This window comes from Amblyomma maculatum, chromosome 1 (assembly GCF_055883805.1).
Source record: "Amblyomma maculatum isolate TAMU_Amacu chromosome 1, ASM5588380v1, whole genome shotgun sequence".
Taxonomy (NCBI): domain Eukaryota; kingdom Metazoa; phylum Arthropoda; class Arachnida; order Ixodida; family Ixodidae; genus Amblyomma; species Amblyomma maculatum.
In genome coordinates this window covers 298,012,684-298,038,817 of record NC_139344.1, presented here as the reverse complement: position 1 = coordinate 298,038,817, position 26,134 = coordinate 298,012,684, and the positions used below count along the sequence as shown (strand labels likewise).

Below are 26,134 nucleotides of genomic sequence, written 5' to 3'. Positions count from 1 at the left end.
AGCAAAGTTTGTTCCATGAATACAATCCTCATGGAGTGCACTCCACTCATGTTGCTTGGTTATGCCAAAGCTCACTTATTGAGATTGATACTTTCTGTAAGTGCACCTAGCTAGCACGCCTCGAGTGGCTGTATTACACAAAACAAAAGGCACGTTTTTATAGTATTGTGTTGCCATCGTTTAATCAAAGTAAGTCCAAACCTTTCAGCAACAGCTTGTAGAACCTTGGCATATGCAAAATCCCAAGGTTTCCTTTCAGTACACGGTCTTTGAGACCTCAACCCACGTGACTTACGAACCCTAAAACAGTGGCAGTGAAGCGTTTGCTCCTCTTGCTCCCACCCAATCAACCTTCAAGAAGGTGCGCCAAAACAGTGCTTCTCTCATAAGACTTTGGTCAGAGTGTCACTGACAAGGCAGATCTCTAGTTAGTTACATGAGGTGTTGTGACGCATAAGCAACTGCGGTTATCATGCGCCAAACACAAGGTTAGATGATCTGTTATGTAGAGTTAGGTTGTTTATATTTGATTTAAAACTTTTGCTTTCTTCAGAAATGTGTAAACGAGGAAAAAATCAACGAATGCTTGTTCGTCTAAATGCAGTGAAGGATGAAATGGAATGTGTTCATTGTAAAATACAGCAAAATATTTTTTTCTATGTTCTTCAAGTTGTGAGCATGAGATTAAAATGTTATTAACTGTGAGCTGATATGTCCATACATTTCACATACAGGTTTGTCTCTTTTTTTTTGTTAGCAGGAAGTTATGGGTGATGTGTGTGTGAGACCTATGCGTAGACGACATAAAATTACCTCAATGAATCGTTTCCAATGTTGACATGATTGCCGTTTTCCTAAAATGGGCTTTACGAAGTGAAGCTTGTTCTCTGCTTCACTTTCCCAAGCAGCCTGCCAGTTCGCTCTTAGTTTCTTGCATACTAATACCCCAGTCAAGCGTGCATGTTAAAGTGCACTTACGGGGAGTGCACTTCGCATCTCGAAAGACACTTTACACTACCCAGTGCTAAACGGGAAAGCGGAGCGCACTCGCATTAGCACTCGTAGATACGAAATTGGCAACTGTAAGCACATATTTTTTGAAAGAAATTGAAACATCCTAGAGCAAAGTTCAGAATACTGCTTTTTAATTTAGTAAAAAACAAAAAATGCTTAAAATTTGACATCGGTCCTCGGTTCGGAGATCCCACATCAACAAATGCCATGAACAACAATGACCACCACCTAACTGAACATGGCATCGCCGCAGTGGCGCACCACGCTTAATTTGGAAGTTATGTACCCAGTTACATCATGTTTTTGTTACGTGATATTCTGCCCGTCGCTATTATAAAATGACTCTTTAAATAAAAAATATATACAAAACACATAAAATCAGCTTGTATGCATATCTTATTAGATAATAGATTTTGTGACGAAGAAATTTTTGCCAATGAGGCTACGCACTCGGCCCTCAAAGTCTGTTGTGCAAATGCACTTCGCATTGAGTGCGCACTTTGGCAAGTGCATCTATGTTACGCCGTTTAGCAGCGGTAGAGTGAACTTTTTGTTAGTGACACTCGCTGTAAATGCACTCTATTTTGCGCGCTTGACGGGTAAACTTCATGCAATCTCTGTGTGGCATGTTGATTGTTTTTTCTTTTTGCACATTTTTCACACGTGCAGCACATATATCTGCGCGTTCATTACCACTAATCCCAACATGGCTGGGTACCCAGCAGAATTATAGAATGTTTTCATGTTGTGACCTTTACTATGTTGTGTATAATGTTTCCTATAAGTGGTTCAACAGCATTTTTGGAGTTTATTACAGTGATGACGCTATATGAATCTATGTAAATGTTGCTGTTATTGATGTTCTCATCCAATATTTTCTCCAAGGCAACACAAACAGAGTATCATTCAGCCGTAAAAACTGATGCACACTGAGGCAGTCGTATTATTTTCTCTGTTTTATCTTGTACTATTGCACTGCCAACATAGTCTTTAGTTTTTGAGCCTTCTGTATAGAATGCAATGTAATTTTTATTTTTATTTTAATGCCAGGTATTCTTGTAATATATGCTCATGTGGTGTGCATGTTTTCTGAAATTGCATTAGTGCGAGGTCGAAGAGTGCTGGGAGGGTGTACCATGGTGGGAGTGGTTTATTTCTTGGGGCAATACTTGGCATTTCGCTAATGTCTAGGTCCTGGCACATTTGTTCAAAGTGCATGAGAAGCGGCTTAATCAACTGGGGCTTGTTGTTGAAGATTGCCCTAGATGGACAGTTTGTGGCTACTGAATAACAGAGATGTTTTGGCTGAGAACGGATTTTAAGGATGTATGCACATGTTAGTGCAGATCGTCTATCTTTTAAGGCAGGTTCATTTGTTTCTACATAGAGGCTGGCTATTGGGGATGTTCTGTACGCACCAGATGCTAACCGTAAACCAAGATAGTGTATGGTGTCTAGTCACTTTAAATATGATGTCCTTGCTGAACCATACACTATGCATCCGTATTCTAACTTGGAGCGTACCACAGAGCAGTAGATCTGCAAAAGGCATACTCAGTCGGACCCCCACCGATTTCGTGAGAGTACCTTTAGGACATTAAGTTGATTTCATTTTTCATTTCATTTATTGTACCCTTAAAAGCCCTTTTGGGGCATTACATAAAAGGGGGGGGGGGGGGGAGAGAACAATTGAAATACAATGTAAAGAGAATGACGCACACAATAAAATACATCACACTACAATAAAAGAATAAGATGGAATACAGTGTGAAATGTTATGATGCAGTTCTAATCAATACATAGCAATATCATGATAATATCATCAAATAAATACTTCTAATCAATACATAGGCTTAAGGAGTAACAAGAAAAATAAAATGGTACAAGTCAAACACTCGGTTGACCTTTCATCTTCTGTAATGTTTGATTAGTGCGTCTCTAAATTTAGTAGCGTCACGCTTAATTGTTGACAATGTAGTCTGGTAGCTAGTTCCAATATTTATTGAAGGCTGTTGTAGAACCATGTAAATGCTGAACACTTAAGGAATTAAAGAGGTGACGCGATGTTCTAATGGGAGGTAGAAGTAATGAGTCACGAAGGTCAGGGAAGTTGTCATATAATTTATGAAAAAGGCAGAGTCGTGAGACTTTTCGACGGTTCTCAAGTGGTAGAAGGTTGAGTGTTGATTTAATCCTGGTAATACTGTAGTTGCTATCATAATTTGAGGTGGTATAACGTGCTGCCTGGTTCTGAATAGCTTCTAGGATGTTAAGTATGCTTGATGAAGGTTCCATATAAAAGGTGCCTATTCAAGTTTGGTATGGATGAAAGTTTCATATGCTAATTTACGGACAGAAGGAGGTGCCAAGAATAACGACATGCTGATGAAGCTGAGTGAGATGCACTGGCTGCTAATTTTAAGATGTGTTCGGACCAGGTTAAATTGCTGGAAATTGTGACTCCGAGGTATCGGTAGGATTGGATGTGCAGCAGGGTGTTTGAAAGCAATGAATAAGCATAAGTGAGGTTGGAATGTTTGCGAGATACTTGCATGTATTGACATTTTGAGATGTTTAGCTGCATAAGCCAATCAGAGCACTATCATTCAATTATGCCCAAGTCATTCTAGAGTGATAATTGATCCCTGTTAGTAGCAATGCAGCAATAAAGGATGCAATCATCTGCAAAGAGGTGAATATTGGACGAAATACCAGATGGAAGATCATTAATGAAGATAAGAAAAATAAGAGGGCCAAGGACCGCCCTTTAGTAGGACCTGAAGGATGATTGCCGATTACTGTATACTGAGAACGATCTATTATAAAACAGTATATCCATGCTAAAATTAGAGGGTCAATGGACAGACCGGAAAGTTTAAACATCGATGGTGGGGTACACGATCGAAAGCCTTAGAAAAAGTCTAAAAAAATGATGTCAGTTTGGAAGGAAGAGTCCAGATTTAAGTGAAGATCAGTAGTTGAGACCGGAGTGGAAACCATGCTGTTAGTGAAAAAGAAAGAGTTATGATCGAGGTGTGATGCGACTTGTGAATAAATTACGTGTTCCAGAAGTTTGTAGGCAATGCACGTCAGTGAAAGGGGGAAATAATTGGATGGGTCTGATCGGTTACCAGCCTTAAACACTGGCACTTTACTTTACTTATTTTCCAATCTTTAGGTAGTTCACCCGTTGATACAGACTGTTCGAAGATTACTTTCAGGAATTGACTGGAAATGTCTTTAGTGTTTTTAGGTAATTTTGCGGGTATTCCATCAGGCCCAGATGTTTTAAGATTATCAATTATTTTTATAACACCATCTGTTGTAAAGCAAACTGGAGGCATCCGAGAAAAATTTGAATCTGGAAATGGTCCAGGGAGGTTCGTGGATGAAAAACATGTCTGAACGGTGTTCAGTGGGAATCCATCTTGGTAGACCAAGGTAATGCTTTGTGAACGGCTGGTGCTCGGTGTCAGTAGGGTCCAGAATTTATTCGGGTTTGTGTGAATAATATTCAGCAGGTGGAAGAATTTTCTTTTAGTGCTCCATAGCAAGCTTGTATATTGGTGAAGACATGAAAAATATTTTTTTCCATTTTGAAGGAAAATTTGAATTTTTTACCTCACGGTAGAGGCATTTTTTTCTTTGTGATAGTCTTCTTAGCACACTAGTGTACCACGGTCTTCAAGCATCACCACGAATACAAATGAGCGGAATGTGCGCGTCAACTAGTGATAAGAGTTTGTTTTTATAAAGTAGCCAGTTTTCATCCACTGTTTGATTATTTCGCGATAATCGGAAGTGCGAAAAAAACTTGCTTAGCCCGGTGTTCTTAGTGAAATTCATTTCGGCACGAACATTACGAACTTGGGGGCTACATTTCGTAGCAACGCCCACGCAGACGGAGTCACGTAAAGCCAGGAATCATTTCCGAGCACTAAGTTTCAAGGGCGTTTAGATAGCGAGCGGGCTCGTCGCGTCAACTGGCGCCGGCCGCGGAGGTAGGGGTGGACGACGAAACAAGACAGGTTTCCATTCCCGCTCAGAGTTTCAAAGGCGGTATTTCCCTCGCCTTCGACTCCCCGCTTCCTCAAAATCCCTGTGTCTCTCTTTTGGGGCTTTCTTTTTTCTCGTGCCTTCTGCGAATCCTCACCGTGCTGTAGCAGCTCTTAGTGGTACTCCCTCGCCCTTCTCCCCGTACACTATGTTCTCTCCGTGGTTGCGCTTTTTGTTTGTGGTTGTTTTTTTTTTCGTTTTCACTCTTCTTTTTACGCGCCGAAGAGAAGGAGCTGAACATTGGCCCAGGAGCGTTTTGTTTTTTTTATTGCACCTCGTTTTTTTTCCTACACCGCTCTACGCCGCCCTACGCATCTTGCGGACGCCGGTGAGCGACCGCAACCAAAAGGCATCAAAGCGGCGCCGATGGCGGCGGAGTGACCGTTTGTCTCCTGATGAGGCGCCCAAGCCCCCTCCCCGCCACCCCCTTTTTCGGGATGGAGACGGAGACGAGCTGCCCTTTCAGACCTTAATCCCCCTTAAAACAGAAACTGACCTTGCGGGCGCCGGTGAGCGACCGTGACCAAAGGCACCGAAGCGGCGCCGACGGCGGCGGAGTGATCCTTTGTCTCCTACTGCGGCGCCCAAGCCCCCCCCCCTCCCCCCCCTTTTTTCGCGATGGAGACAGAGAGGAGCTGCTCTTTCAGACCTTAATCCTATTGGCACCCGCGGCGACGACCACGGGAACCTGATCTTTTGTCTAAAGGTTCGGAGGCGTGTCGCCGATCAGCATTGACCCTGCTCGCCGACTTCTCGAAGCAGGCGGGTGAACTTCTGAGAAGTAACGCCAGGGAAATGACCTCAGCCAACGGACGACTTCTCCGGCTACTTTACCTTACTGAAGGGTTTCCACCGCCAGCATGCACAAAATTGTCATCGACATCGGAGAAGCTAGCCCTCGCCACTGAAAGATGTGAGAGGAGGCTCAAGCACAACCCTCGGCAGTGGGCGACATCTCAAGTCCATGCTTGTGCCCCGCTGATTGGACTGTACAGATTAAACTTTGTTTCCCCAGCTAGGGAATACATATAGTGAAGTTTGTTTCCAGTGGTAATGTTTTGCCCTTATCAAGTTGTATCATCTCATTTATAATATTCCATTATATCTTCGCATTTGTATGTACATATGTTTTGGAACTCTCCTGCTTTTTCTGTGCGCTCGCTGTTGCGACTATAATTTCACTTAAATTACCCACAGTATACGACCTGTAACAGGTGTTCCTGTGCAATAAATGGAAAAAAGGACAGCGTCACTGGCCGTTGGACGTGTACAAAAATGTAAACAAGCGTCTTGGATGACAGATTCAATAAAGCATTTCCCGTCAAAGTGTTCATTTCTTGGCCTTTACGTTTTCATATCAGCGGTATGCACTGCTTTGCTGGTTTCGAACTGATATAGTTCTAGATTTCGTTTAATATTTTCTGTACTTATTCAACAGACAGAATCAGGGAAGCATTGATGTCAGTTATTGCTGCCACAATGTTTGTCACATACATATATGTTCTTTTATAATAACGTTAATATTTTACATTTGTCTTGGCAGTGCGTACTGCGTGGCATTCAAGAATTCGTTTGCAGCACCTAATACACAATGGCTATTGGCTATTGGCTGGAATTAATCATATTTGATCCATCGACAAATTCTATATGGAGGAGGACGCGCTGCAACGTGAGCCCCCCCCGAACAAAATTTCTGGCTACGCCACTGGTCGACACGTCTTGATTGCTGCTTTCGCTCTCTCTTGCCGCGCCCTTGCTTGCGGCTAGCAGCAGCAAATGAGGTTGTTTTAGCCTCTTTCCATCTACCTCTGTCAGCTTGATTGCACAATGTGCCATTTCTTTCCGTTGTGCGGGCCCCCGAAAGTGCGCCCTTTGTGCGCGCGGTTACTTTCGGATGGCTGACCACACGGGACCTTTGACTGCAAACTGAAGCGATGGATCTTTTGATTATGAATACGAGCCGAGCTTGAATTCAGACTCTGAAGTATCGAGCAGTGTTTTTTCTTATATTATCCTCATTTATCTCATTTAGTCAGGCTGATGATGATAATGTTAATTAACAACACTTGCAGAATGTGCATATTCTGTTGACTATGTTATTTTAATAGTCAATCAAAAATAAATCGCCATGCTCGTTCCCTGAAACCAAGCCGACACTGCGGGTACATCATGGCCAGAAACACCAGACAGCAAAAGGGTTAAGGGGGGAAACCCCTCTTAGAATCCTTTTTTTTCGTCTACGGACCGATTTGGATTAAACTTGCATCACTTATGTATTTGGACATGCTGATTTTAAATATATAATTGTTTCTTTTGTAGAGTGCATAGTTTTAAGAATTTTGCCTAATTAATGTTTTTCATTTGGAGGTGAGCTAATTACTAAACACACAAGGGCATGATGAAAATCAGCCTGCATAAATTATCTAGAAATATCAGAATGCAGCTAACCAAAAATAGAGGAGCTAGATTAATTTGAACTTTAAGTAATGCCGAAAGTTGGGCAAGTTGGTTAACGTTCATGATGGAAAATCCTTCCTTCCGTCCTTCGTGTACTTTTTCACGCTATTTTCCATCATGATAATTTGAACTTGTGTTACAGTACACCAAACTTTTCTGTGGAAAACCTCGATTTGACACCCATTATAAATAACTAATTCTGTAAATGTTGCCTCATTATAATGCATATATATATGCACTGCACTTTTCAAGAAAGTATCTTTGCAGCAATGAAAAAGTGAAATCAATAGCACAAATAGTTAAAAAGATATCACTCCTCCGAATTTGCAGCATCCTCAAAAATGCTGTTTCGAGAAAACAAGGAAAAACATGTCAGAACATGTAGATTTAAATTATGGCAAGGTTTGACATATCATTATGATCAGAAATGGTTGGAAAGTAAATTAAAGTAAAAATTTATGTGTTATACCAATTTGAGCCGAAGTTACACCATAAAAAAAAAAGACTCAAAGGAAAGGTCTATTTTGGTGCCAAGACAATCTTTTCAGTAAAGTTTCCCGTATGGTTATTACATTTACCTTGGTGTCAAAAGATACATGAGGTTAGGTTTAAAGAAAATAACTAGCAAGAACAGGGCCAGAAATATTGATCTGGTGACAGTCCAAAATTCAATTTTGAGAAATCGGCAAGAAACGTTTTGGGCATATGTTTGAACTACCAAGGCTAACAGTAACTCAATAAAATGAGTTATGACTGGTTTCTGGTGTGAATGCACCGTTTCCCATAGAGATAAACTCGAAAGCAAATTTATTTCGAGAAAGTTTGCGATTCCGCATGACGCACAAGACGCCGTTTCGTGATCGCTGCTGCCGCCGCGCCACTAACTTTTCTGAGTGCTCAATCTGTCGCGGCCATGAAAACTGCTTAAGTATCACTTTTTCAACTGCATCGTCATGATACGATGCTCGCACGCGGCAGGATTCGCCTCGAGAAAATCGTTCGCTCTCCTATCTGTTGCTACGCCCTTATCGGCCCATCGCGCACGAACGCTGATTGCGACATGGGAATAGCCTGAATCACGATCTTTCGAACGAGACCAAAATGATGCCTGTGGAGCGCATACTTATAGATCTGCGACCGATCAAAACTCAGCGTGATTTGACCTCAATTTAAAGGGCCAAACCTTCAGATTCGCATTTTTGGAACGCTGTAACGTGCGAATTAGGCGGTATTTTTCAACCAAAATTTGCAGATAGTTGCGGAAACATCTCAGCACTGCAAACATGAAGAAATAAAAAATCCTATTTTTAGACCGATTTTCGGCTGCAAAGAGCCGTCTCCCCCCTTAATGCAGTTTCAGTGGATTTGTGTGAATCGAGCAGTCTTCTCCTATTGGGCTTATCTACAAACTGTCTGTGAGAAAATCTGATGGACAGAAATTGTCTTGTGTGTCTCTGCTGCCTTCACTGCCTAAAAACTCAAACTTAAGATGCATCAGACTCGGAGGAAACGGTTTCGATGGGCAGCTGAATGCGATGTCGATGCCATGATGCAACATGTGACCTGACCTGACTTGAGAGAAATTTTGGATTGCATCAAAAAGTGAAAAAAGTGAAACTCAGATAATAGACCCACTATTATCCACTGGCAGGCTCTAGCAGTCCTGGAGCATTTGGAAAGAAGAAAAATACAACTTGTATACAATCGAACCGAGATGCAACGAACCTCAATGTAATGAAATTCACTACGTAAAAAGTTTTAAAATTTCCCAATCTCTGCCCCACTCAAAACCATGTACTTCTTAAGTGATTTAACGAAGTAATTTTATGCCACACTTTAGATTTAACGAAGTCCTCGTGCATCGCATGCATGTACCAGTAGACACCTTGGCAATCGGATGAGAACTAAAACTTGAATCTGTGAATGAAACAAAATGATGATGACATGGGCGTACCGCCGCACCAACCATCGTGTGCATAAAAAACCCGCGGTGCGGAAGTTTTAGGACACGTCATGCCATGACATAACTGGCCAGTCAGAATGACAAAGCCCTAACTGGAAATACCATATTCACTCTCGTCATAAACCCAATTTTTTTTTTCAAGAAAAATCGGCATGAGCTTGAGGGAAGGGTTCAGTTCGCAGAAAAGTTGAGATTCTTTCTTTTTTTTTTTATGAGTCACCCATCCCAATCATCAATCAAAGAAGGAATGCAGTCAGCCGCAATCAGGACACTTGCTGGTATCGCACATTCCAATGGTTTCGTGGTAGTGGACGGACAGCGCCCACACCAGTCGCTGCGTGATAAAGCAAATTTTTGTACTTGAAAACCAGGCTTGCACAACGGGAGGAGCGGAACAAGCCACCACAGGCACTCCTCTTAAGGTCGCTGGCACTCTGCTATGGTGCTCTAGAATATGGGTAGTGGGTTCGGGGAGCGGTCGCGGGTCAGGCACCTCATGTCGACGACTCGAGATGGCGTCACCAGAGCATAGGCTGTAGGAAACGCGGCGCGCTGCGCCTGGCTGCGCGATCTGCCTAGAATCTTTGGAAAAATGAACAAGGCTCCGTATTTTAATATACATCCTGTAAATAGGTGCTGTACACAGGGAATGTCTGCGAATAAAGAGGCACAAATGTTGTAAGCTATCAGCAGCCAAAAGTGTGATGGTGCGAATGCGCGGCCACAAGAGTAAGCCTCAAATGCTTCGTAAGGCTGACTATGCTCTATTGTAGCCATCCAGGGCCTACAATAGAAAAAATTGGGGCCGTGAGTTAGTATGCATGTCCGTCCCCTACTCTTTCCCTGTTCTTGACGGTCCCTACCCAACTCCATCCTAAAGTGCTACTTGAATATGTATCCAAATTTCATTTGAAGTGTAGCGCTAACTTTTTTGTTAATTTGGAGATGGTCGATGAGGTTTATCGGCATATTTATACGCGAGAGAGTACTACAGCTTGCTTTGTGATTATGTTATGTAAAGAAGAGACATTTACTGAATTCTCGCTCGCCGCATTGGCTCCATATGGTTATGGCGCTCGACTGCTGACGCCAAGAACGCGGAATCAAATACTGACTGCGGCAGCCGCTTTTGGATGGAGGCAAAATGCAAGCTGCTATGTATAATGTGACGTTGGTGCAAGTCAAAAACCTCAAGTGGTCGAAATTTCTGGAGCACTTCATTATGGACTCCTTAACTCGATTTGGTTTCGGGCGATAAACTCTGCTAAGCCAAACGATTATTTCTTGCTTCTGATCTCTGATCGTGCTGTGACAAAATCTTTTTTGGTGGCTTTGACCGTATAGGATGTCTAGTAGCCATTGACATTCTTTCAAGCGGTGATTTTGACCTCAGTGGGACCTACCCTTGCGTTAAAGAGCAGGCGCCAGCCTGCCAAAGGCATACACGTGAATTTTCGAGGCTGCGAGGCTTCAAACCGACGGTGCAAAGGTCTGAATTCAATTTGCATCTCGTCCTTCCATATAAAAGGAGCTGGCCGAGCTGGCAGCTTCATCCAACTCGAAAATGCCACCTGGCCTCATGACATCAAACAACCTGCCAACCAATCACACCTTCGGCAACTTCCTTGAGTGAAGGAGAAATGTTCGGCAGAGAGCCCCATATTATACCTCCGACCTAGTGCCCGGCCATGTCAACTATTAATTGCGACCTTCCAAAGACGTATACCTTGATTTTTCAAGGCTGTAGTGATCCTTCAAACGGAGGGCCAGTGTTTGCCACATGCCAACTACCACGTATCAGAGGCATGATATTTAGAGGCTGCGAGGCAACAGTAATGCATTCATCATCATCAGCCTGACTATACCCACTGCAGAGTGAAGGCCTCTCCCATATTCCTCCAATTAACCCGGTCCTGTGCTAGCTGCATCCACTTGAGCCCTGCGAACTTAACCTCATCCGCCCACCTAACTTTCTGCCGCCCCCTGCTACGCTTTCCTTCCCTTGGAATCCAGTTTGTTACCCTCAGCGACCATCGGTTATCCTCTCTTCGCACTACATGTCCTGCCCATGTCCATTTCTTCTTCTTAATTTCTACTAGAATGTCGGTAACTTGAGTTATTTCTCTGACCCACTCTGCACGCTTTCTATCTCTTAATGTTACCCCTACCATTTTTCGTTCCATAGCCCTCTGGGTTGTTCTCAACTTAAGTAGAAGTCTCTTGGTTAGCCTCCACGTTTCAGCCCCATAGGTGAGTACAGGCAAGATGCAACTGTTGTATACTTTTCTCTTGAGCGATACCGGTAAGCTGCTAGTCATAATCTGCGAGTGCTTGCCAAATGCGTTCCATCCCAATCTTATTCTTGTTATTTCCTTTTCATGGTCCGGATCTGCGTTTACTACCTGTCCTAAGTAGACATATTCGCCTACTACTTCCAGTGCTTCACTACCCAACGTAAACAGCTGTTCCTTCCCGAGGCTGTTGAACATTACCTTAGTCTTCTGTATTCTTAGTAATGCACACCAATGCAACCAGTGCTCAGATAAGGAGACAAGGGACTTGCATTGGAAGGCGTCGTGGCATATTTTTTTCTATTATCCTCTCCAAAAGCTGGAGAAAGTGAGCAATGAAAGTCTTTGAGAGGTAGAGTATGTGCGCTGTGGTGGTGGCAGAAAAGAGGAATATTTTCGTCTCACATGCTGTCACCGCTAGAGGAGCATTTTCTTGAGTAAATCAGTGCTGTATTTGTTGTTTTTGCTTATTGATTGCAACCGCATGCACTTTTTTATTTTATTTTTATCTGTGAATCTTTAAATGTGTTGTATTGCCCCTCCTGCATGGGTCAATATTGGCCTGAAGTACTTTCAGATAAATAAATAAATTATAAGTTACGTCTACCCTCCGCCTCTCTCTCCCAACAGCAATAAACAGTGGGTGTGACAGCTAACCATAAAAATCTCTTGCTCATCCCGTAAGTAAACTCAGATCGCCTCATAAAAAAGGGGCCCATTTGGCGACGGGGAATTCGTTTTCGCAGGCTCCTGCATAACTGATCAAGCTCAAAGAAGTTACATTAAGTGGGATCCCAACTCTCCGTTTAGTTTGCTCTCTTCATACATACCGGTCAAATTTCTATACATTGTTTCATATATTAAGCATGTTACAATACATGGGCACCCTTCCCCAGCTGTTGAAGATGAGGCCCTGGGCTGCTGCCTCCTCCTTAATCCAGCACTATAAGTAATCACTCCCTTTTCTCGTCCTTTTTCATCCAAAATGTTTCATCCAAAGCCTTGTAGTTTTGATGAAGTGTTCTATATCGATTCGCATGCATCTTTTGGCACAGCAAAGAGTGGCGGCTGCTCTCATTTTGTCTACTGTTATCCCGTTTTGCAACTGGGAGTTAAGATATACCGTACATGCCGACTATTCGGCTTCGCCTCAGTTTTACAATGTCACAAAGTAAGAAGGAACCGCAAAGCACCACAAACACATCAACAGAAAGCTGCAGGTGACTTGGCAGCACCCGGGCGCGCAGGCAGCGTGGGTGCACCGAGCCTTACAGCCAACGCTACTGCAGCGCCACCACATACATCCAGGACCTGTCCACGCTCACCGCCTCACCACATCGTATGGAGCGCGCAGGCTCCCGAGCCCACTTGCCATATTCTAGAACATTGTAACTCTGCCAAGTTCTTTATGGCAGAATCCACACAGAATTTGCAAGTAAAATTAAACTAGAATTGCACAGAAGTGCATGTCTTGCTAAAAGATCCAGTACAGATATATTATACAGGATTTTGTATACCAGCTTTTTACACAGGGAGGACCTGCATAAAATCTGGTGAAGCTGTCATATCGCTGCTGAATGCAGGAAGCTCTCATTAATTCGGAGGAACTAGAAAAAATGTCCATATTACCGTATTTGCACGATTCTAACGTGTGCCCGATTGTAATTCGCAGTAATATTTAAGGCCAGAAACCACAAAAATAACTTGGCGCCGATTCTACCGCACACATGGAATAACGCAGTCAACAAGCATCTGAAAGTTGCTTAAAACATTTATCGAACTCAAGAACCCAAATGGGAACACACGAACACAAATCGGAACACACGAACACAACCACGCGATGGAAACATCATAGGCTACTCGCCATCAGAGTCGGATGACAGCTCTTTCGCGAGCGCATGTCTCCGGGACATCTAATGCACGGGACGCTGCCCGGTTCCCCTCTTTTTCTGCTAACAGGATCACTTTCCACTTAAACGCCTCGTAATGAAAGCGTTGTTGCCTTTCCATCTTGTCACTGTGCTGTGGGTGAATACACGTATCCAACTCAGGTTCTGGGTACACCAGCGAAACGGAATGTTTGCGAAAAATAGCGATCAAAACGGTGGATCCGCCCATGGATGGATCTGCCTCAATTTTGGATTGGATTGGATTGGATTGGTACTGAGGCTTCCCTTTTTTACCAGGTGGACCAGAAAGGTCCTAGCCAAGTCAATTCCCTACTGTGACGGAGTCTGTCCCGCCATAGCGCAACGCCACCAACTTCCTCCATGCCACCAAAACTATTTATCTAGTATGCCTTATCCAGTTCTGAAGGCGTTGTTTGGTTACAGAGTTCTAGAAGCCTTTGTAGTGGCAAAATGGCACCTTCCCTGTGAGGCTTTAGAGGCAGTTGCTGTGACGTGGCGCTGGCGTCGACTCCTGGAGCAGATCCCGGCCTGCCGCCGGTACGTGCGGCTACGAGGGCCTATCAGACAATTGCGGCGCTCGTTGTGGCGCTATCTCATAAGCATTCATTTTTTTTACGCAATAAAGTAAGGGCCCCGTGTCACAGAAAATCCGGCATCGGCGTTGCCGTGGGTCTAATGCGAAAATCAGCGGGAAGCAAAAAAATACAATAAAAATAGCCTTGCAGACCCATTTAATCGAACTCGATTACATAGATGTGATAATTTAACGTATAAAAACTGTGCCGCAAAATTTTTTTTTTGCGCAGTGTTCAGGGTGGTGTCATACCATTTTGCTTCCCACTTAGTATCCATTTGCTAGACAAGTTGAAGGCTAGTCTGTGATATGGGTTACAATCCTGACGACATATATACATGCGCACCTCCAACTTCATGCTGGTGATTGTAAGTGTAGGTGTCCACTGAGAAATGAGGCAGATACTGCACCTTCCTTTCCCCAAAACCCAACATTAACAAAAAAAAAAAATTGCAGATTGAAGACGATGTTAAAGGCGCTGCCAAGCGCAAAAAAAAAAAAGAAAAAAAACGCTTGAGCAAGCGTCTCCTAATCTTTCTCTCTTGCTTTTTTCCCGCCTGGCTGGCAATGGAGATGCATAAAACCGAACGGTTCCTTGCTTCCTACTCTTTTTAAGTAAATCAGTTGGCTGCAGTAGGTGTAGTTTTATTTTATTTTATTTTTTTCAAGATCGGTGGCTACGTGAAATATACACGATTTTCCGACACTCATTAAAATAAACAATAGAGGTCATCACAATTATTACTGCCTGTATTTAATTGCTATAATTATGTTAAGCACAACATAAATCTACAAGCGTACCGAAACTTTGAGTGTGGCGTAATAAGGAGAACAATGCCAATATATAATATGCTTATATATGGGACAACTACACAAACAATTATCGCTGCTTTGAGACACGACAATGAAGTAAAACTGCAGAACTGAGAGAGAGATACACTTTATTTCTTTAAACAAAAAACAACAGTTAATTGTCCAGATCAAAGCTCTGGGCGTGTTTGATCAACTTAGGTGCAAGCCTGAAACGCGTTCTGTGACACGATCGACAATGTTGCTGATTTCTGTGTAATGGAAAGAAGTGCAAACACACAGCTATGAATCAATTCTGACGTAATGGCACTTTGCTCAATTTTCTGAGCACACACGGGGAAATATGAAAACAGAAAACCCACTGAAAATATATTTTCGCAGACATTTATTGCAGCAATAATGAGTTATATATAATCAAAATCCTGTTTCTTATACGCCATAAAAATGCATGCATGTAAAATAGCCAGACACAGGTAATTATATTTTTATCTTGACAGTGCGCATGAGTGAGAACATACATGACAACCGTAAGTAAACATCGCACATTTTGAAAACAATTGGTACTGGTGCAATTTTGGCTCCTTCAGAGGAAGTCACTAGTAATTCGAGCTTGGATGGAGAGGGAATAAAGAAGGCAATTGAGAGAGAAAGCGGGCAGCGCACCGTTTTAAGGGAGAAATATTTAAAAGTGGCTTTCTGCTCAATTCATGACACATACTAGAAAAAGGGAAGTGATACATACGCTCTGCCAATGTCCTCAATAGTATGTGACGTAAAACAGCTCACAATAAAACGAAGCTTTGGCACTTGCAACATATTTAATATTTTTCGAGAGACCATTGTCATATTATTTTGCCATCGATTGAGGAGCGTCTGAATAGTCCCGACAAGCTGGAATCGAGATCTTACAAAAGTAAATACAGTCGAACCCGGTTATATCGAACCCGGATATATCGAATTTTGGTTATATCGAACTCACGGAATATCCCCTTGAAAATCCCATGTAAAAGTATAGGAAAGCCGTGTCATATATCGAACTCAATTTCACCAGTCGTTCGATATATCGAACTCCGCACCACGCACTGGAAACTGTGCCTTCCCCAAAGACGATCGCATCACCCTTGGCCGTTTGCCGCATGACGTTTTCAAGCCACGCGCGGAAGGAATGAGAGGGGACAGTTCTGGACAGCGCCGCACCCATTCCCCAAAGGCGCGCGCATCTGCAGTTATCGTTTCCCGCGCGCCAACACATGACGTTTGCAAGCCATGCATGTGCGTGGGTGTGCCCATTCTTTTGCCGAGCTATCTCTCTCCTTCAGCACGCGCTACGCATGCGCCAAGCCAGCTCAGCCCGTTTTAAGACAAACGTCGGACGCTTTCTCCAGTGTGTGTTGCGAACCCTCTGCGCGCGGCGGCTGACGTGGCTATGGCGCCTGCGGACGTTAAGAAGCGGCAGCTCTCTGTTTTTCTTTTTTTTTTTTTTTTCTAGTCATTCTTTCTTACCGTTGTGCTGTACGCGCGACGTAGCGTAAGATATGGCGGCTGCGGACACTAAGAAGCGGCAAGCTTTTTTTTTTTCTTTTTTTGCGGGAGCCGTTTATCTTTGCATGTATGAATCAACGGAAGCACGCAGTCTGCTGCTGCGATCATGACGCCCGCCCCAAGCGCGGAGTGATAAATCGAACCAGGCTTGTGCAATCAAGCCATCACGGGCACTCTGCCAAGTTCGTTCCCCGCCACCGGAGGAGCTATAAAAAGATAAACGCGCCCTGACGTTATCGCTATGCAGCATCTTGGCACGCTACTAAGAAATGAGCTGTGGATGCGACGACCGAAACGGAGTGACGCGCGCCATCGACATGCAAGCGAAAACGCTCGCGATTTCTGCCGCAGCGACACAGAAACCTTGTATTGAGCTGTCGCGGTGGCTCGAGCGGCAAGAGGGACGCAGTTCCAACAAGTTCGAAATTTTTCGCTCTGTCGCTGCAGCTCGTCGCTGACATCGCTCAATCGCTTGCATGTGAGCGAGCTGGTCTTAACGCATTCTTTATTTTTCAAATTCTCGGGTGCAAAAGTGGAGGGTGGGTTCATTACGCGAGTGGGTTGATTAGGCGACAAATACGGTATCGTTTCTTCGCATCGTAAGTGCCGTCACAAGCCGATTTTTGTATATCGAATTATCGATATATCGAACTATTTCGCGATCCCCTTCGAGTTGGATATACCCGGGTTCGACTGTACTTGTAAATTATATTTCTGAAAATTAATCTACTTCAAATACACTTTAATAGAAAGTAAATGACATAAACTGGGCAGAATATGACTAATTTCGCTGCACAAGTGAAAGAAAATTTCTCTCTCTCTCTTTCTATATATATATATATATATATATATATATATATATATATATGTGTGTGTGTGAGAACTGCTAGGTTGGTCTGTTGAACGGGCGACATACAACCTATATCACGCGAGCTGCGAGCATATCGACAATTCGCTCAGTCGATGCCTTAAAAAATCAGGGAGAATTGGCGTGAGTGCAAAATAAGTTACAGCCTTTGTGCGGCGAAACCGACTTGATATTTTTCTCTGTCTTGGGATTCAGAAAACATGTTAATGATTCTTGCTAACACATTGCGAAATTTTTTAAACGATAGAGAAAGAATGTCAATATTCAGACCAGCACTGACGACAAGATAAAAAATTATTGCTTTTTTTTTATATTCATGCAGTCTTTAAATTCGAGCGCGGAAGGCCTCATATCCTTGTTAAATACTATTGGGGGTGTCTAAGACCTCCGAGCCCTGACTTAGATTTAAGCCCTGACAGGCATAGGCAAACACCCCGTAATTAACGCATTAAAGGTATAAGTCAGGTGCGATCGACCTATGTTTATAGCGACTACGCATGGTTAAATGTACAACGGTACAAATTTATCACATAAAATGCCATCCTCTCAGTACTCATGTGATTCCGAGTGATCAGAACACTCTCCTGCTTTTTTCTTGTTTTCTATCGCAGAAAGCGCTAACGTGATCGAATAAAAAAAGAAAACGCGCCTATGAGCCCAGTATTTCACAAAAATACACCATGTGAAGCAATCTATAGTCTGTTTCAGCGACAGGAAAATAGTGCAGGACGAGCAGACAAAAGATCCCATCGGTCGCACGTACGAGCTCCGATTTTCAACTCGTTTATTTCCCAGTAGCGAAGTACCAGAAATGGAGAAAGCTAGCCTGTGAGGCCTCCTTTGGAGGTCATCTATGCTTCGTTCTTGAGCTGTATTCAACCGTAGTAAACCAATTAAGGCAAAATAAGAAATGAAAGCGGGTATGAAAAACAAAATGCTCTGTTTTGCAGTTTCCTTGCCCCGGGTGGTTTTTCACTCTTCATAAGTTTCAGCGAGGTACCCTAACCTTTGGCGATAGCAATGCTTCTGTGCGGTGTCCAGTTCAGGCTGCATGTTTGCGGCTTCCCTTCTGTGGAATGGTGCCACATGTGTGAGGGAATCCCTCCGTGTTTCCCCATGCATATTCTTAATATTTTTTTTTCACCCCAACACGACTACCAGCCGAATTTGTCGCTTTTTTTTCCGACGGCAGCGCTCAAACTCACTGTGATGCGCCTCCCTCCTACGCCGCGCAGCGAAGCAGATGGCCAGCTTTTCTCCTCCAGTATTCGACAGCAGCGTCGCGCACGGTCAACCGCTTTTTTTTGCCTCAACGCCTCCCAGCGAAACGCGCCCCGCTCTTGCCACTACAAAGCCTTCTAGAACACTGTAGTTTGGTTGCCTCCACAGCCACAGCCCTCTCATCCCGCTGTGTCGCATCACTGTCCATCGCAGCGTCTCCTTGCGGCTATCTAGACGTGAACCCCAGCACCTGCGGCAAAGTTGACCCGCTAGGCTGACATCGCATGAGCACTTGGCAAGTCAACACAATATGTTCGATCGTCTCTGTCTCCCACCCGCACACCGCACACAAGACAGCCGCGTTGTCCTTGCCCTCGCTCCGCGCATGCCATTTCTTCATGCGCAGCACCCCCGCATGTGCCTCAAAAAGCAGGGCGCTCCCCAGGGAGTTGTCATTAAACAGCTCCTGAGTGATGTCCCTCTTGTGCGTGGAGTACATACCAAGAGCCGGCTTGGCCGCTGCACCAGTTCGCCCCCACCTGGTCTCCGCCACTGCCATGCGTTCACGCACCTTCGAAGTAGTCCAGCAGGTGTCTCTAGTGTTTGTCACGGTTGGCAGTGGTACCTCATACTTTGCACTCAGTTCACATACCCTCCTCTTCCAGTGTGTGCATACTCCACAGTACAAAAGGCCGCGTTGTACTCGATCATGGAGGAAGGAAACAACTTACTCGATGAACCCAGCGGTCCGAGATACCGATAGCAATGCGGCTATCCTTCATTGAGCTGTTTCGTTTCGGTTTTTGAGATGTAGGTTTAGGTTTGGAAAAGTTTTTTGCATTTTGAGTCCGATTGTAACGCGCATGTATTTTTGAACGCTTATTTTCGGAAAAAAAAAGGTGCACGTTAGAGTCGTGCAAATATGATAACTGAAAGCTCGAATTATCGACTCACAGTAATTTTATCTGATTTGAGATGAAGTGAGTTTCGTCAAGTATTCTGTGCCCTCTCTACAAATGGCCCTGTCACGTTTTGAGGATGCACAATCCATGCGAGCATTGCGGTGAAGCATGTGGTGCATGGAAACTGCAGTGAATTCCAAAACTTTCGGTGTATTCATATTCAAAAATTTCTAATATCAGTTTTTCAAATATGAACAGAAATCAGATAACAAACATATACTAGTAAACCATCAATTGCAGTCTATTGGTAGGAATAGGCATGGGCAAGCAAATGTTAAGCATGACAGACTTCTCGTATTGCCCACATAAAAAATGAGATCCTTTACAATATAGTTGTGTTACACATACAGGTGCATTCTATGCAGTAAAAAATAAACTGCACAAACTAACAGTGAACAATGCAAAGGACACTGTACGAGTGCAAATCTCATTTATTGTAAAAAGTTGGGCCTCTTATGGCAATTTGTTACCATAAAAAGCAGACATTTAAAGGTTGATAGCTAGAAACATGCATTGTCAAGAGTTGCTGATAGGCTCTTACCTCCACAATACCTGTGTTGGTCTGATAGTAGCCACTGGCATAGGGGACAGCTGGGGACGTTCCTGGAAGATTATGAAAGCAATGTTGCTCATTCACCTGCACTCTGCAAGCACTGCTCATCCAAGCGTTTTCATGCAGAAAGATGGCTTAGACGTGTCAACTAATTCACTCATGTTTCCTGTATTCTACATGATGTAAAGTAATGGGAGTGATGTTTCATTCTTTTTACAAATCAAGGCTGTCATCTGCTGGAATACGTTTCGGCTTGTGTGTTACAGTTTTCTGGATATTATCTAGTAGGATTTGACCCGAGGGAATAAAAACAAGGCACAGTAACTGAACTGCAGGAATTCTATTTCTTCTTAAAAGTTGTTGATGGATCTTGCCGTGGTGAAGCATCTATATCCATACATCCATTTCTGGAGTCTTTCAAAGGCCTCACAATAAAAAGTTATATTGATCCTGAAGGCTCCTTGTGGATGATCCCCACACTATAAAAAAAAACAAAAAAAAAAAAAACAAGAACAATAAGCACTGATTTTTAATTTGATCATTCTTGCTTTCCTTGGATTGAGTGGGTCCATACAGCACAACTCCTGACTTGAGAGTTTTGTCTTGGGATCATATTAAAAACTCCAGGATTCGTCACCTGCGACTGAAAAATTCTCACTCCCTTTCAAGGCACTTACTTTTCTGTTGTTCAGCTCAGTAGTGAGTTTCTTTGGAACCATCTTTGTGCACACTTTCCACATATCCAATTCCTGTGTTAAGATTTTATAAAAAAAGTTTCAAATCGGTCTGCTAAAAATTTCAGCCCTTATGCCATCGAAACATCTGGATAGGGAATGGTCTCCATAAGCCTTTCTCGACTTTTCTAGGTCACGGTAGCACTTTTGCCAAGCTTCACACAGAATGTGATGGTGCAGCACTGCTCATATTTGCTGGTTCATACTGCGCTTGACAGATACAACTTCAGATGATCTCAATGCTCATATGGCAGCCAGTTAATAGTTGTGCTGAGTCATGGACACGATCCAGACTAACTTCCATGTTCGGGGTGACTGCAGCTTTGTCAATTCGCTTGTATGTTGTGCTTCTTATTGACCACCGTCAGCTTGCTCCAGGTTTTGCCTAGATGTTCATGACACTCTAAACATTGTTACCATTAAATTTCACACTCTTCCACTTCTTTTACTTGGCGACTTGAACTTCCCTGATATAAACTGGTCAGTCAACACTTTTAACGCATATGGCAGGACATCAGAATCAAAAATTGTATACGTTTGCTTCAACTTTTGCTTAACACAAGTCGTTAGGCAACCAACGAGAGTAGCAGATACCACATCAAATACGCTAGACCTCTTGCTAACAAATGTACCCTATCTCGTTTCCAACATTAATTATTTGCCAGGGATAAGTGATCATTCTCTACTTGCGATAACATTGTTCCAAATTCCTAAATAAGAAGAAAATTATCTGCATTTATGGCAAGGCTAATTTTTCAACTATCAATGATGCCTTCAGCGTTCCTCGGCACTTTCTTAACTGGCTTTGATCAATTGGTGTTTATCTAGGAATAAACTGCACGAACTGTATATGCCCCAAACAAAGATTACAACTAATCTTCATTTGCCATGGTACAATTAAAACGTATCGATAACAAAAAGAGACCAGAGACCAATTTATAGGAAAGCTAAGTCCTCCAGTAAACACCAGAGCTTTGGTCTGAAATGAGAAAATTAGCAGAAGGTACAAAAAAGCAGTAAAAGAAACAAAAAGGTGAAGTTGCCTACAATGTAGACAAACAACACTAAAAGATCCTGGAGCATCATAAAGAAGCAAGTGCAATCAGACATCTGCAATCAAATCCAGTTCCAACTACAAGCTATGCCGATATTCTAAATGACACTTTTAGAAAGGCCTTTTCATGCGGTTGTAATCCAACTACTCTTAACTATGCCTGCCATATTGACACGTGCATTAGAGCTAGAAGAAGAAGGAGCAAAATGGGACGAAGTAGAGGACGTTGAAGTGCCCGCCCGTTCCTGTTACCCGCGTTCCTGATTCAGCTCTCTGGGTGCCCTCGTTCAGCGGTTGAAGCAATTCTTTAGTGTAACAACCGTTACACATCTGGTGGAGTCGAGCTGGGTACGCTTCCCAACCTGCGTACGCCTACAAGATAGAAACACGGATCTCACACTGGTCCATCAGCGCCCAAGCCGCCGCCTCCGAAGCCAGTCACCTGAATTCGGGCCTCTTAACACCTCGAAGAGGACGACGCAGCCTCGACCGCCTGTTCCACCAGAAATGGCCGCAGATAGCAGGTCTCCGGCGCCCATCCTCTACCACACGCCGCGAACACCGCCATCTTTCCACGGCGACGTGTACGAGGATGAGGAAGACTGGCTTGACACTTTCGAGCGGGTCGCCCGCTACAACAGTTGGAGCGACGACCGTAAGCTCCATAACGTGTATTTTGCACTCGAGGACTTCGCAAGGACATGGTACGAGAACCATGAGAGCAACCTGTCCACCTGGGAGACATTTCGCCAAAATCTCCTAGCTACATTCCCCAACTCCGACCGCCGGGAGAAAGCTGAAGCTGCGCTTCACTTGCTCAACCAGTCTATCAGCGGCCACGGAAATGTGATGTGTGGCGTACACCGGACCAGCGGCCCCTCTGCTACCACTGTGGTGAGGCGGGTCATCTCTACAGGACCTGCCCATATCGCTGCGTGAGCCTGCATGGTTTCGCGCCCGATGATCCTTGCCCACGATACGGCGAACGACCATTCGAAATCGAACCTCACCTGTTGGCTCGTCAGGGGCATGGAACATACGGCCATTATGACTCTAGATCATCGTCTCCTCGGCGTTACCGTTCCCCAAGTCCTCGCCGAGACACCGGCTATCCTGAGCGGCGTTCTCCCAGTCCACGTTGAGAAAACTAATTCCAGCGGTGTCCGGAGGCAAGGCCGCTGCTGTCAGGAAAACCGAAGATCCTCCGTCGCCGATACGCCGAAACGCTGATTTCTCACAGGGGCAGGGTAGCGACAGCATCCGACGTGCTACCTCTGATTTGTGTGTGACAATTGATGGTACTGACGCTGTCGCTTTAATTGATACTGGGGCAGATTATTCGGTGATAAGCCATGCCCTCGACCAGGACTTGAGCAAAGTTTTGACGCCGTGGTTGGGCCCTAGCTGGAGTTCACCTCATTAGCCCGGCCAGAAAGTGCACAGCCCGAATCAGCATCCGCGGTTTCATCTACGTCGGTGAATTCGTCGTCTTGCGCGAGTGTTCGAGGGATTTGATCCTGGGCCTTGACTTTCTACAGGCAAACGGTGCTGTGATCGACCTACACGAGGCGCGTCACATTTTCGACAAAGCAAGCCATGGCGCACAGTGACACAGAATACCCAGGAGTCAACGCTCTGCATATTGTCGAAGACGACGTAATGCTGCCACCACGGTCCAGTGTGCTGGTGTTCATTAGGAACGACTGGTTTCACGACTACGAAGGTATTGCAGACAGTAACCCTTCGCTGTTGCTCGAAAGGGGAGTGGCTATTGCGCGCGGTCTTGTCGACCTGAATGATGGCTATGCAACAGTTTTCCCGACGAATTTCACTAATGAAATTCAACACCTCGCGAAGAGAACGGCTGTCACCTTCCTCCACGATGTAGATGGGTTGCCGAATCTGAGCCCCATGAAGATGAATCTTCATGACGATGCCGCAGCACACAACGCCCTTCAGAAGTTTAAAATCAACCCGGGTTTGTCACCTCATCAAAAGTTTGTTCTGTCGTCCCTGCTACTTGATTTTAAAGATTGCTTCACGACGAGCTCCAAGGCCGGACGTACGCCGGTAGCCAAGCATCGCATCGTCATCGATTCAGCCATGCCACCAGTTTGTCAGCATCCATACCGTGTTTCGCCTAAAGAGCGGGAGGCTATTAGAGTGCAAGTCGATGAAATGCTTGCAGACGATGTTATACAGCCGTCAACAAGTCCGTGAGCGTCGCCGGTCGTCCTGGTGAAAAAGAAAGACAACACGTTACGATTCTGCCTTGATTACAGGAAACTGAATCAGGTCACTAAAAAGGACGTGTACCCACTACCCAGGATCGATGATGCGCTTGACCGACTCCAAGACGCCAGGTTCTTCTCTTCCTTAGATCTGAAAAGCGGATATTGGCAGATCGAGGTGGACGAGCGAGACCGCGAGAAAACAGCTTTTGTGACGCCCGACAGTCTGTACGAATTTAAGGTGCTCCCGTTTGGGCTCTGCTCTGTGCCGGCCACATTTCAATGCATGATGGACACTGTTTTAGCTGGTCTGAAGAGGCAGTCATGCCTTGTGTACCTGGACGACGTGGTCATCTTTTCGTCTAGTTTCAAACAACACTTGCAGCGATTGCACATTGTCCTTCAAGCTCTCCAGTCAGCGCAATTAACTATCAAGCCAGAGAAACGTCATTTCGCCTTCGAGGAGCTCCGTTTCTTGGGAAATGTGGTCAGCGCACAAGGTGTTCCCCCAGATCCCGACAAGACTTCTGCCGTCTCCAGTTTCCCGCGCCCAACCGACAAGAAGGCCTTCCGACGTTTTCTGGGCCTCTGCTCCTATTACCGCCGCTTTGTTAAAGATTTTTCTCGCCTAACTGAGCCATTGACAGCCTTGACTCGAGGTGACACACCCATTTTATGGGGGAGTGCCCAAGACGAAGCCTTCAAGGAACTCCGTCGCTGCCTGCAAAGTCCACCGATACTAGCTCATTTTGACGAGAATGCAGACACAAATATACACACTGACGCCAGCAATGTCGGCCTCGGAGCAATCCTCACACAGTGACAGGATGGTGCAGAACGAGTCGTCGCCTATGCGAGCCGTACACTTTCTCGTCCGGAAAGAAACTATTCAACGACAGAAAAAGAGTGTCTTGCCGTCATCTGGGCTCTGAGTAAGTTCCGACTGTACATCTATGAGCAACCGTTTCGTCTTGTCAGTGATCATCACTCGCTATGCTGGCTAACCAGCATTAAAGATCCTTCTGGGCGGTTGGCCAGGTGGAGCCTCCGGTTACAGGAGTACGACATGACAGTCGTCTATAAGTCGGGCCGGCAGCACCAAGATGCAGACTGTTTATCACGAGCACCCGTGGAACCGGCTACGCAAGACATCACCGAAGATTGTCCTATTCTTTGTGCCGTCAGCATCTCTCGTATGGCACAACTTCAACGGACCGACTCTGAGTTGTTGCCACTCATTGAGTACCTGGAAGGTGTTAATGCTAGTGTACCCCGTTTGTTTCGTCGTGGGCTGCGGTCCTTCACTCTACGGCGTGGAGTGCTCTACAAGCGCAACTTTGACCGAACCAGGGAGATGTTTCTGCTTGTTGTGCCATCCCAGTTACGGCCCGAAATCTTGAGCGCTAGTCATGATGAACCATCTGCCGGCCACTTGGGGATCAGTCGCACACTGGCAAAGATTCGGCTGAAGTACTACTGGCCCAATTTACAACCATCAGTGCGTAAATACGTAGCAACATGCCGTGATTACCAGTGGCGCAAATCTCCTCCTCTGAGACCAGCTGGCTTTCTGCAGCCTATAGCACCCCCAAAGACCCCTTTTCAGCAAATTGGCATAGACCTCCTCGGCCCTTTTCCGAAGTCGCCCACCGGAAAACGGTGGATTGTGGTCGCTACGGATTACTTAACGCAGTATGCTGAAACTGCGTCACTTGCAAGTGGTACTGCTGCTGAAGTCGTCGAATTCTTTGTCCACGACATAGTCCTGCGTCATGGGGCTCCTGCAGCTATCGTTACCGACCGTGGAGCTACATTTATGGCTCGCTTCACTCAGGCTGTACTGAAGCTCACGTACACCAGCCATAGACGTACAACAGCCTACCACCCACAGACA

General features: G+C 44.7%; 1 protein-coding gene across 3 annotated transcripts in view; it reads right to left on the bottom strand.

The window, feature by feature from the left end:
• The window catches only part of LOC146206864 (uncharacterized), a 77,885-nt gene that overhangs the window by 19,635 nt on the left and 32,116 nt on the right, over positions 1-26,134 (bottom strand). For all 3 annotated transcript variants that reach the window (XR_014704554.1, XR_014704553.1, XM_084591640.1), the window contains exon 6: positions 20,210-20,271. Coding sequence is in view for 1 of the 3 variants with exons in the window: in XM_084591640.1 (XP_084447766.1) it covers positions 20,210-20,271 (62 nt within the window). In the remaining 2 variants the exon portion in view is untranslated. The remainder of the gene's footprint in view (positions 1-20,209; positions 20,272-26,134) is intronic.